The sequence below is a fragment of the Chroicocephalus ridibundus genome, chromosome Z (genome assembly GCF_963924245.1).
Source record: "Chroicocephalus ridibundus chromosome Z, bChrRid1.1, whole genome shotgun sequence".
NCBI lineage: Eukaryota > Metazoa > Chordata > Aves > Charadriiformes > Laridae > Chroicocephalus > Chroicocephalus ridibundus.
The window spans coordinates 75,604,432-75,618,063 of record NC_086316.1 but is presented as its reverse complement, the minus strand read 5'-3'; the positions used below and the strand labels follow the sequence as shown (position 1 = coordinate 75,618,063).

General features: G+C 41.9%; 1 protein-coding gene across 1 annotated transcript in view; it reads left to right on the top strand.

Annotated features, from left to right (window-relative positions):
- The window catches only part of UNC13B (unc-13 homolog B), a 216,744-nt gene that overhangs the window by 148,827 nt on the left and 54,285 nt on the right, over positions 1-13,632 (top strand). Inside the window, exons 17-21 of the mRNA XM_063319831.1 lie at positions 4,304-4,473; positions 5,382-5,497; positions 7,327-7,490; positions 9,708-9,858; positions 10,834-10,902. Of these exons, the coding sequence (XP_063175901.1) occupies positions 4,304-4,473; positions 5,382-5,497; positions 7,327-7,490; positions 9,708-9,858; positions 10,834-10,902 (670 nt within the window). The remainder of the gene's footprint in view (positions 1-4,303; positions 4,474-5,381; positions 5,498-7,326; positions 7,491-9,707; positions 9,859-10,833; positions 10,903-13,632) is intronic.

The window sequence follows — 13,632 nt, the reverse complement described above, 5'->3', positions numbered from 1 at the left end:
TGGACCCTGCCATGTCAAGACGCTCCATTTGAACCACATGCAAATCTTCCTGCTTTTTCAGCCAGACCGTTTCCCATAGACAACTTTTTTTCTGCTCCCTCTCTGTATGTTGTTATAACTCTTTACTGGCGTTCTCTTACTGGTTTGCTACAACTGCTCCTTCCTTTCTGATTTTCCAGAAAATAGCTCTGCTCTTTTTTGAAGCTTTGCTCCTCAAAAGCAAAACTTTCCTCCTAAAATGATCACAGGTCCTAAACTCTTGCTGATCTGTTCTCTCCTGTGCATTTTCCCACCTCCTGCATTCTCACCCATTGTTTCTGTGAGCAGCTCTGCACTTTTTTTTTGTCCACCATTGCATGAAACGTGCCCTACACTGGACTGTGAAACTTCACAGGCCCTTCTTAAGAGCTGCATCTGCCATGATGCAGAAACGAAACTGCTCACACAATATGTCCATATAGATACTCGCTAGACTCTTTGAACCATAAACTTTTTTTAAAAATATCAAAACACAATGAAACTACTTAATTCTGGGCTTGACTGACCTACTTTTAAATCTGCAAAATATTGTAGCTGCCTTTGCTCCCTCACTTCCATTGTTTATACTTACTACATCTACTTGTTGCTTTTTGTCTTTATTAGCTTGTCAGCTCCACAAGCCGGAGACTGTCTCCCTTTCTGGGAGCTGCCAAGCGCAGTGGAGTTCTAGCTGCATTTGCAGCCTCTGGACTCTCCTGTTCTTCAGGCAGAAAATAGGAGAAAACAACATAATTTAAGGAAACATGTTTATGTGAAATGGGCATGTGAAGTGATAAGGTCATGTTGGCATCCCACCTCTCACCAGCTATGAATCATTGTCTCAAAAGTGGTGTTCTTGTCATTTTTAGACACTTCTTTTTCTTTCTCTCCACTTTTGTAGGATAAAAGGCACATGCAATGCTCTGTCCCAGCCCCCTAGCATCATCTGAGCCAATTTGGACCAACCTTTACAGATGGTCTGACGCCTCGGAACTAAGAGTCACTTTCTGCATTTTTTTTTTTTTTTGGTGGAAGTTGAAGCTAGATTAGAAGGATACAATTTACTAACTTCATTGTGGGAAGCACTGTAGTGTAAATTCAGCAGTTGCCTGTTCTGTTTAGCCACCAATATACCAATTAGCATGTGTGTGGGCATGCCACTGTGCGCGTGGATCAGAATTAACTACAGCTTTGTGTGCTGGAGTGCTTCCTCTCAGCCCGGTTGCTCACTGGGCATGGGAAGAGGCCAGAGTATTGACAGTGCAGAGTATTGACAGTGCAGGGGATGTGTGTGGGGAACCGGTGGTTCCGAGTTGGGTTAAGGCTAAAGGGAGACGTGGCAGAAGAGATGGAGGCAGAGAGTGGGATAGAGAGCAAGCCAGCAGAACCAAGCTCAGCTGCTTTCACTGCTCCTGCAACCACTGGCTTCAGGAAGAAAAGCTTCATGGAAAAAAAAATTACAATTTCTTTTAATTTTTCTTAAAAATTTGGTGTGATGTTTCTTGGAAGTTTCACTTTATTTCATAGCTTGAAGTGTAAAAGTTAGTTCTTTATAAAAATGGCACCACTGCAAACATCAGGACAATATGGATATAAAAGGAAGAAACAATTCCTGAGCCATCTACAAAGGGAACCTGGTTTTCAGTCACTTGCACTCTGAAATGGGCCTGAAAGCATTCGGTAGTTTCTTCCTTGCAATGAGGTCATGGAGTGTTTCTTCTCTCTGCATCCTCTTGGAAAAGCCGTGGGAGATCAGCTGTGGGAGACTGGACCAATGTATGTGTGCACACAGTGAGACCAAGCTTCACAAAAATGTAGCAAGAAGTGGGGCAGGCATCTTTAGAAATGTGCCGGCTCCTGTATCAACAAAGAGGAAAGTTTCTAGCTGCAGAGCTTGTTGGACACAGTCTTGTGAAATCATGATGCTGTAGCAAATTGGAAGCTATTTCTCATTAGTTAGAAAGCCTATTATCAGCCAACAAGCCCAAGTGCCCCAGTATTCATGGTTCTGTTTTGAGGTGCTCTCTGGCAGGTGAACTGGTGTTGACAGAACTGTCTTGCTTGACCAAAAGCAAGGACTGTGGTTCCTCCAGACTTAGATGGTGATGTTTTACGGGTGAGCCTTATCACCACCTGTGAGGAGGTGATAAGGCTCACTCTCTGGCGTGGGAGCAATGTAAGGAATATGAATTGAGTAGTCTCTTAAAAACAACAGAGAAAGATATGGTAAAAAAGAAGCTTCAGTAGCTCAGTAAATGCTAATGGAAAGCTTCCTGCAGCATTAGCAGTGTGTTATGCTGCTGCAGCCAAGTGAAGGATGATAGCTTGTGGGACTGCCTGAGGTGATTAAGGTCTAAATGGTGAATGTTTTCCTAAAGAGCAGGTTTCTGACCACAGGTAGCAAAGAAACAGGATCAAAGTGATACCAGCAAAGAACTGATGTGCCAGAAGGTGAGATCTGAAGAAGTCGGGAGCTAACCTACTGGTGCTTTGTAAATGGCGCTGTGTGCCAATCTGTGTTTTTAGGCACCCGTGCACTTCTGAACACTCAGTCTCCACTGAACTGCCAGGATGTACATTAGTACACCGTGTCAGGAACCAAGGATTTACTTTACATGCTTATGCTGTGTTGCTGGTAGATATGGCAATGCACTTGGATGAATGAGAGAGCTACAAAGAGCAGCAGTCCAAGCGTTCCCTGCTCCTGAATGCTTGCAGCATGGTTTTGTTAAAGGAAGACATCCGTGAAGTAGAGGAGGAGAAAGGGTGAATAAAGGCAGGAGAGAAACGTTTAACTTTCTTTCTTCTAAACTCTAAATACAGCTTTGATTGCATAGTGAAGGCAGGGAACAGCGATGCTCTCTGCCCGTGATCAGGACTGCGTGGAATTGCCTCTAACTTTCTCCGTATAATTACTAGCTATTCCTCTGTACGGGAAAAATCAGCAGGAGCTGCATGGACATCTGTTAAACAGTCCTGAATCACAAAGGTGGCAAAAAGAGCCCAAAAGATTTCTTGATAGAGAGCATGCAAATACCAGTCACTGCCACATCTTATTGACCAGGCTTAGCAGATCTCTTCTGACCCATTTCTTCCTTCTCCCTGTTGCTTAGCAACAGATGCAGCATGTTAATGTTAAAAAGGCTGGAAAACAGGCCTTCAGCAGAAGTTGCCTGTTTTCATAGGTTTTATTTCCTTGAGGGCAGACATTTGTAGTGGTTATGGTGAGTAATCACCCTTGTCATGGTCTCATATGAGCATTCAAATTGCTTTATTGTATTGCATGCCCTGTAAATGAGCAGAGCTCTTATAATAAGGTTCTTCTACCCACTTCTGATATCCAGGACCCTGTTTGTCTCTACAAAAGGTATCTGAACACCTAAAAAAAGAGGGAGGCCGCAAATTCTGCGCATGTATTATTAGGCTGCTGGGTGCCAATTCAGCAAACAGTAAACTGCTTTTTTTAAATGCAAATGTATTTCGTGATCTGCCCTGGGCACAAAGTATCAGTCTGAGCTGTGAATAATAGGCATAATCAATTCTAGTAATTAAATACCAACTTTGTAACTGCTGTATCCCACCCTTTCCTCCCACGCACAGGCAGTGTTTGTATCATCTGATTGTAATGTATTGTACGTTAAGGCACTACTGCTTTGTGACTATCTTGAAGTAAGATAGCTACCTCCACCTGAGCTATTTATCTTTCATTAGAAAACAGCATGAAGGTTGTTTGTCACAGGCCTTGACTGTCCTATTCTAGATACTGCACGTGCATAAACACAAGTAGCCTTTAACGCCTACCGCTGAACGGCAGGTGATGGGTGGGGAAGAGCTATCAGAAACCCGTGAGATGCTGTTGGGCATTTTTGGGGTGTGTATGAGGAGTTTACCAGCCTAGCTATCACCAGAATTTTGTGGGCTTCACAGTAAAAGCAACAAAGAGTGAAGAGAATTCCCAAGTTCAGGGAGCTGCTGCTGAGAGTGAGGACAAGCAGGAGAGTCACAGCCACTCAGCAAGTCTGAAGTTGGTGGTGGCACTCAGCGCAGGACACTCCTTCAGCATGCATCTGAAGTGCAGTATCTACCATGTCATAGGAGCATTTATAGTGCACCAAAAAGTTGTTGTGTAGCTCCTATCAGACACTACAAAATAGGCCTTTGTTTACATTTTATTAATGCCTCCCTCTTCCATTGTACAAGTGGGTGAAGAGGAACGTGAAGCATGTAGCACATAAATGTTGGCTGCATTGTGTACTCTTTAGCATTACATTTGTCTCGTTTGCAGTGAGTGCCATAATTCCTCTGACCGGATCAAGGTGCGAGTGTGGGATGAAGATGACGACATCAAGTCTCGCGTCAAGCAGAGACTGAAACGCGAGTCGGATGACTTCCTGGGGCAGACAATCATTGAAGTCCGTACTCTAAGTGGAGAAATGGATGTGTGGTACAACCTTGGTGAGCAGGGCGTTGGGATTGAAAACATGTCACATGTTAGTTTGAGAATGTTCAAGAACACTTGGGTGCATCTGGGCAGTTTGCAAGAAAGAAAGAAAAAAAAACACAAAAAATGAAACAAAAAAACCCCTACATGATTTCAAGGGGCATATGATAGTGCTGTGGAGCAGCAGTTAAAATGAAGTGTATAACATGTCAGAAGGGTGATGGGTTTTCCCTGTTGGGCATTGGAAAGTACAATGGGTAAATGCTCGGAGCAGGGTTGTATTCCACCTGTGCTGGAGACATTTCCTGTCCTGTGCCCTTTTTTGTGCTGACACAAGCATTTTAACAGTCTGTAAGAACTGCAAGAGGACTGCATTGGGCTGCGAATTTGTTGAGACCTTTCCCAGTGACCAAAATAGTGTTGTAGAAAGTATTGGCAAGTAACCAGATGGTGCTGAATTGACAGGCATAGTAATAATCACAGGAGGTCCAAAGTCTTCTTGGTAGGGAGCACCAGCAATTCCCAGGAGCTCAGGACTGTAGTGAAGTCAGGAACAAATTCCACATATGTCAGTTCTGTTCTCAGAAAAGGGATGTGTCCATGATGGTTCTAGTTCAGCTGACTGAATCCAAGACCCTATAGCACATTTGCTGTCAAAAAGGTTAGCTTACATCTAGGAAATGTACATATTTCTAGCTAGATACACCCTCATATTGAGGGTGTATCATGGCAGTTGTTTTGCTGATACCTACTTAGTATTCAATGTTTTGAAAGAAAAAAGTAAGGAAGTTTTCTCAATGGTGACTCTGATCACAAGCTCAGCCTGAGCTTCCAGCAGTTTCTTTTCCAGTGTTCTTAACTTGAGATGGCTCTGCTCTGAACATGAAAAATGCATGTAATTGCTGATGATTTTTCCTTCTAGAGAAGCGAACAGATAAGTCTGCAGTGTCCGGGGCTATTCGCCTGCAAATCAGTGTGGAGATCAAAGGCGAGGAGAAGGTGGCTCCATATCACATTCAGTACACTTGCCTTCATGAGGTAAGAAGCGCGTTCAGCTCAGACGTTGCCATGTCCCTTCTCTTTCTTGAAGAAGCAATTTTCTGACCTTTATTTCCTCGAAATGCTCCTCCTTGCCCTAGATGAGTTTTCCTTCCCCTGCTCTGGAGGCCTGGGAACACGCTGAATCATCAGACTCGCATTTGTCAGGAAGGCAAAGAATGCTTTAGGCTGCCTCCCCTGCCCTGAGGGCTGGCTGGCTCAGTCTGTCTTACTGTCACAGCTGTGCCGCTGTCAGGCAGAGATCACGCATTGGTCCAGCTCACAGTCCCCCCTAGGTTTAACGTGGAGAAGCCTCTGAATTTCCTTGAACGATGTTTTCAGCATGTACTGTATCTATGTCTGCTTTAGAGAAGGCATACCAAAATGCTTGATAAGTAAATTCTGATCTGGGGACGGCTTTGACTCTGGTTGTTGAGTGATGCAAATATTGGTGTTATAAATTCTTCTGTGACGCTGCACCAGTGTGTAGCTATGAAGAACTGTTGGGGAACAGAAGATAAGCTGCGGTTACTGGGTACTGACCTGTCTCAGGGTGGACTAAGCTGGGCAGGCAGTGCTGCAGAAGTTGTGAGAAATCCAAAGATGACTTGTGAGAATGACAAAAGGGAAAACCCTGTCTCGGAGAGATGCCTGATACCCAGCCTACCTATCAAAGAGAAGGCAGGTCGCAGGTCAGTCTTTGAGTGACTCAATAAGGAAGAGTAGTCAGAGTCCTTTTTACCTGACATACAAGAATATCATGAGGTCCAGCGAGGTTTAAACAAATTCAGATTAGAAAGTAAGGACAGACATATCACACAGAGGAATGTTCAGCTATGGGTATAACATTCATCCGATGCTGAGTTAGATGAGCCCTGTGGTGTCTTCTGGCCTTACCAGGGAACAAGGAGATACAAAGCTTAGAAAAACATCAGTAGAATTCTTTTAGTATGCTGTGTCCTTCAATACGTATTTTGTGTTTTTTATTTCAATGATGGCTTCTGTCTGGTAAGCTGTTTCATTATTTTTCCTTCTGAACATGTGTGATCACTTGCTGCCCTTCTTTTTTGCAAATATGTCTCTCTTTAAGTATCATCTTCTTTCATTTGTGTATCATAAAATGAAGATGATTTACAGCAAGAATAATTTAATCAGGACAAATAGTAGTGTAAGGCAGAGTCCTCTAGCTCCTAATGAGATCATTAGACTTTTGCATCCCTTACTACAGGGAGCCAGCTGTCTGAAAGGCTGATGAATCTGTAAGTGATGTGAATTTGAGGATTACTGAGAATCCCACTGAACTGAGCATGCAATTTCTGCACAGCAATGATAGCTGAAAGCCTTTGCAGCATTAGATAAAGTGAAAGGTTATCTTGAATAATAATGCAAGGGGTGATCTTAAGGATGTCCTTTTCAGAAAAAAATAAATCTGTTTGAACCGTTCTGCTGTATAATAATAATTACAAAGCTGATACAGAGCTGTTACGTCTAGCTTGTCCATGTTAAGGCATTTCATTCTGAGGACAGAAATGTGTAGGTTTCAGGAAACTAATTAGTCTGTGATTTCACTGCATTGAAGCACTCCTCTGCATCGTTCACAATATCACTGGGAAAAGTTGTAGATATGCATGCAAAAAATTCAGCTAGGAGCAATCAAGAAGAAAAGGTAAAAGCAGAAAAATACACAGTGGGTAGGGGGGAAGAAAGAGGGAGGTGAGCACAGAAACTTGTGTTGGTGCCACCTTCTCAGCAATTCCAAGCTCTTCATGAAGCTCACTTGGAGGCTTCAGCAGCCTCACGTATAATTTCGTTCCTGTTCTGTATTTCAGAACCTCTTTCACCATCTCACAGATGTGCAAGGGAGTGGGGTGGTGAAGATCCCTGATGCCAAAGGAGATGATGCCTGGAAGGTGTATTTTGATGAGACAGCTCAAGAGATCGTGGACGAATTTGCAATGCGTTACGGCATTGAATCAATATACCAGGCCATGACGTAAGATGCATTTCATGTGTTCTTTAGCGCAGATAATTGGTGTAACTAATTAATATGACTGTTAATATTTAGAAAATCAAGTATGTTGGTAATGGAACGCTTGGTAGTGACAGCTGCTCTTTATGGGGCTTATGGTGAGCGGGAAGAGACTGCCTGTCTCTGAATCACTGGTTTCCTCAAAGTCTAGAAAATAATGTCTGTCAAAGTACTGGAATTAAGCAGCTATCCAAGCAGTTCATGTGAGCACTGTTAGAACTAATTCTCAGGAATTATACCAGCTTTGTTAGTGTGAATGACCATATTTTGTTATTGATAGCTGAGCCGTTCCTGTTTTAAAACTCTAAAATCTCTGAGCACTTTTCTGTTAAAAAAATATTGTCCAAGGATCCCACTGAAGTTTTCTGATGATGTGAGAAGGGAAGAGGTTTTGTGAAAGCGTTTGTCCTAGGTGTCTGTTGTGGCAATTGATACAGTCCTTTGAAGTCACTAATTTCCCAGGTGCTGCTGAAGGCATTTATAGGAAGTCTGAGTAATGGAGCTACTGATTTGTCCTCTTTGGAGCCAGGCTCACGCAGTTCTTGATCTTCAAAGCGCGTTTTCCTTGTCACTATACTTATATTTGGATTTGGGATTAGCCATTTTTCCTCTTAAGGAAAAGCACTAGTAGTGCTATGCTTAGCTCATTTCTTATTTCAAATATAATATTAAATATAGCAGACAAAAGTGAACTTTTTCAAGTTAGAAGCTGAAAGGTTTGGGGTCTGGGTGCTTGGATAAGTTATGATCTGTACTCTACATTAAGTTGCAAGCACCTTTTCTGCCTATTGATTTAAGCCAAAGTGGAAAAGAATTGGAAGGTACCTCCAGAGATCTAGTCCCTGCTTATAGCAGGGCTAACTTGGGAGTTGGACCAGAGTGGTCAGGGCCTCTTCCAGTTTGTTGAAAATTTCACGGATGGAGACCTACCACCTCTCTGGGCTCGTGTCCTCAGGCTGCATTACTCTTGGGAAGAAATTCCAAGTTGAAATCCAAATTTGAAAATTCTGCGTTGAATTTTCTATGTTGTAACTGCTGCATATTGCTGCTTATCTTTTAATCTTTCTTCTAAAAGGATTTTGTCCTGGCTCAATCTTCTCACTAAGCCTCCCACCTCTGCTAAGTAGTCAAGACATTGATTAGATCCCTGCTCCTCATGCCTTCTCTTCTTCAAGCTAAACAAAGCCATTTTATGTGTCTGTCTTTACGAACTGCCTAAATGGCCAATTGGTACATAAGTATCAGGTGGCAAGCAAGTTAACATTCAGGCATCACTATCATGTTTGTCTGAAATAATGACTTGTGAATTCCTGTGAAAATCTCTCACTGGAGCTTTTTAGGTTATAATCATTTGTGGGTTAACTAGCACAGAAGCTAGTGTCTGTGATGAGTCCCTTAGGCAGAAAGCTACATTCAGAAAATAGTTCCCAAATTTAGTTTGGGACCTCAGTGAGCATTCCTGCTGTAAAACAACTGCTTAGAAATGGCCCAGCTCTGCTGCAATGAACTTTACTTGCCATGTCCTGTAATACCAGACCTCTTAAGCTCTAGGGTTTTTTTTTTTTCCGTTATGTCTAACAGATTTTCTTTGATTGTTTAATCATTTCACAAGCCTGGATGCTTCTGGCATAATTTTGAGATTTCCTGCAGGAAGGTTCCTTGCGCTTTAATGAGAGCAGTTAAATGGGAAAATGCAAATGAGCGTGCAGGCTTCCTGCAGGCTGGAAGGGTTAGCCCTAAGGAATCACGTATCAGTGCAGCACAGAAATACTAGCATGTGATATCACTGTGCTTGAATGCTTTCCAGTTGCTGCTGCTTCATGTCACCTCAGGACCTGCGGTTGCCTCAAGTGTCAGCAAATTATATAGATTTCCTTGTGTCAGGCTTGGTTCTAGGAATTGGCATCAGGACCCAGGGTATCACCTAAGTCGCAAGCTGTTGGCAGCAAATAGTTGAGAAGCCATTTTATGATCTGGAAAGGGCTGTGGTGCAGATTTTTCTTGCTTTGAGCATATCTGTTGTGTAGATGGCATCTTTCTGAAAAAAACCCTTTAGATGCTGGAGATTTACAGAAAGGGAGAAAAACATAACTTCCATGGTGCCAGCTAGAGTAGGAGATAGAGTCAAGTTGTGCTACACAAAAGAGACCAGAATGACTTACAGAACTGTCCTTTTTGCAGGCATTTTGCATGTCTCTCCTCTAAATACATGTGCCCAGGCGTGCCAGCTGTGATGAGCACCTTACTTGCCAATATCAATGCTTATTATGCGCACACAACTGCCTCCACAAATGTGTCTGCTTCGGACCGCTTTGCAGCCTCCAATTTTGGGGTATGTTTGCGTGTTTGGTGATGGAACAATTGGATTTATCTAATTTGCCTACAGTCCTTCTGCCTTTCAATAAATAACTTGCTTTGTTTAAGGAATATTAAATCTGAGGAGTTGGAAGCTGTGGAGCTCTTCTAGACTAGACAAAGAGCACAGTTTAATTGTAGTCATCATCACACATTTTAGATATTAATCAGTGTAATGCATTGAGATGTTTACTTTTCATGTTCAAATTGCACTGGAGCACAGATGGTATGGAAATGAGCAAATAATATTAAACTCTGCGTGGTGATGCTGTTTATAAAATATACTGTGCGATCTGATTGTTTCAGAACTTTGTTTTTAAAAACAGCAACTGCTTTAAGAAAAAAAAACAACTCTTTTTCCCTAATGGTTCAAATGTTTTTTGTATAACATGTGGTGGAGCTGAACGTGCTGGAAAAGTATTTGTAAAAGCTCGTACTTCCCATCAGACTGAGAATATATAGATTGAATGAGGTGGTGTTCACAATGACAGAGCAGAATCCAGTGGAGAGACCTGACCTCAAGAAGACAGTCACGAGAAGTCTGTGATACTGAAGACTGAACTACTAGATAAGATTTTGGAGCTGTTCTGAATTAGACCCTTTTCTGCCTTTTCCTTTAGTCCTCTCTGAATAAATATTTTCTCCTAAATATAAGTTTGGTGCAAGTTGCAGACTAGAAATAAGAGGGGTTTTTGTTCTGCTTCTGCTTCAGAGTGAAAATGGCCTATTTTTCTGACACTTCTAATGTGACACAGACTTCAGAAATAATTACAGTATAAGAGTAAATCCAAGAATCGAAAGAAAATACTGTTTGCACAATACAATGCATCCACATTGCTTCCTCCCACTCTCCTGAGATCTGAGACAAATTCCCTGATATCCTGCTGCTTACTGTGGACGTTGTCTGGACAGTAGTGATATGTGATGTTTATTGGTGTTTTCTGCTCCACAGAAAGAACGATTTGTGAAGCTTCTGGACCAGCTTCATAATTCACTTCGTATTGATCTCTCAATGTACAGGGTGAGTGGGAATAAACAGAATCCTTTCAGGCATTCTGGTGGGCAGAGGGGAAACGCACCATTTGGTTTTCTCTTACCTTTCTAACGGTTTGGCTAGTTTATGTCTTAAGGAATTGTCATCACAAGCTTGTTGCTCAAATACACCATTTTGTATTCCTCATGGATAGAACTTAAACCATGTTTTTTTCTTCTAACTTCCTCAAGACATCTGAGATAACTTAAGAATTGTGGGCTATGCTCATCTCTTGATACCCTCCCCGAAATGTAAGTTCAATTGGATTAATTAATTTTAATTATTCTTATCAGCTACTTCAGGTATCCTCTACAAAGAGAAAACAGACTTGTTCTCCCATAGTAAGACAGAAATCTTTTAGAGGACTTGCAGCCATGTTGTCACTTAATTTAGGTCTGGCAAGCTCAAATCACTGTCACTGACTCTGGATCTGCAAGATGTGCTCTCAGGTTCAGATCCCCCTCATTTCAGCATATGGGGAAGTTGAGTTTCAAATGTCGGCATCAGTTCATCAGGGTTCGTAACCCTCTAGTTTCTTTGCTACTCCAGAGTCAACATAGTCTTACCATGTGACTTGACTTTTTTGTTTAATTCCTTGATATATTATTTTAATTAGTGACTAATTCATTGAAAAAATTAAAAATGATGGCAAAATTTGAGCTTTGCCTTGATTTATTTATTTGAGCTTGGTTTAGTGCATTTATTTGAAACACCATAAAGCATACAGAGGAGGGAAACAGAAGCGGACTAAGAGGAGAAGTGCATTAGGAAGATGAATAAAAAGGAAAAGGGGAAAGGTGCAAAAGAAGATAAAAGGAATGTTGCATAAAAAGCTATTCTAAAACTACATTACTAGTAAGAGAAGGTCTAAAGAGAGCACTGTTACGCTGGGTAGTAGAGGGAAAGTTATCAACACATGGCAATAGGAAGCTGTAGTGATGATGCTGGTTTTGATTGCGTCATCTTCAATAAAAGCTGCTTTCCGGTGGCAAATGCAACTAAACCTTGTCAAGATCTTACATAAAGGACCAGAAGAGATTTGTGTAGTTTAAATAATTTAGATGTTAATCTAATTGGCTGTATGTTTAGAGAAATGGCTGAAACAATTTCGGAGCTCTTAATTATTTTAAGACCCCTGAAGGGCAGGTTAAGTTCTGGAAGAAAAAGGTGTTAGTTTCCACCTTTCAAGAGAGGAGATGGCAATTTACAACTTAAATTACCCAGATTAAGCCTCCCCCCTCCACTGTTTTAACCAAGCGATTTGTAAGCACTTAAAACAAAGAATAACAAGCAGTCTGTGGATTTGTCAAAAAGAAAGTGTCAAACCAATATGTGTTCCTTCCAGGGCAGGGTAGCAGACTCTGGGAGTGAGAGAGGAGAGATGGAGATCTTTAAAGAATAACTCCAAGTCACCCTCAAAATAGTTATTTTGAAAAGACTTTGTGAGCAAGTGTACTTATTTTGTGTGTTCTTTTTGTTGCTTGGTTGCTAGCTGACATAAGCATAGAGGAGGTTGAATTTCAGTATATTTAAAGTTATCTTTTCCTGATTATTATTCCTAATCAAGAATATGTATTCAGTCCCCAAGACTCATCTAATGGTTTGTTTATAAATCTTGGCCCACAGAACTGGGTCTTTGATTTTGGTAAATACCCTGAGTGCTAGAGAGTCCATGTGTGGACAACTTAACTTTAAAAGGAGAGTTTTCTAGGAACAAGCAGCTACAAATGACTGTAAAGAGCATTAAATTGCTTGCAGTGGTTAACTGAACTGCAGCAATACTCAGTTGCTGCCAAGAGACAGCATATTTTTCTCCCAAGTCCTCAGTAATAAATGAAAACTGGTTCCCCTCTGCCCTTTTTACCTTTGTCTCTAAAAATTTTTGAACGTGCAAATATGAAGAGACTGTCCAAGTGAAGGTTGCCTTTGCTATTTTACTTGCAGCAAAACCAATCACATCAGAAAGACCATGCTGGGGAACATGAACATGTTAAAGGACACAGGAAGGAAAGAATGGGAATGTAGGAAAGGGCACAGTGCCTGAGGTCAGAAAGGGAACAATCTCTTACAAGAAGCAAAGCTTGCTGCATTCAGCATATGTATTTACATGCATGTATACATGCACACTTATGTATCATATCTGGAAGGGACAATGAGACTGCTTATTTCAGCCGAATACAGAGAGTGGAAGAGGAAACCACGGCTAAGGACAGCAGGGTGGAGGGCAGACTATGTACAGTAAATGCATTCGAGGGAAAGAGGCACTGCTTATCTTGCAGATTGGATCTGACAGGCGACTGAGTGGTTACAATGACTCGTTACAGGGAACAGTGGTCATTTTCCCTTCTTAGTCCAGTTTATTTCTCTGGAGAGGTTGCTAATATACCACACCTCTTGGCGTCTCGAAGAGAAGCCAAAAACCAAGCGGTGAGTGCACAAGGCAAAGGGCACACGCAAGCAACCTCAGGGGGGAGGCCAGGGCTGCCGGTGGTGAGGCTGTTGCTCCCTGCCTGCTCCTTCTACAGGCGTGGAGAGATCTCCTGCCGACAAGGGTTGTCAGTCTCCTGGCATCCACAAACTTTACATTCATAGGAGAAGCTGTTTAATTAAGCAAACGGATAAGCTCCTGCAGCAAAAAGGCCTTATTTATTGAGCATTGTTTTGACTGGTACAAGCTTCTCGAGCAGGAAATGTTTCCAAGACACTTTCCTTATTTAG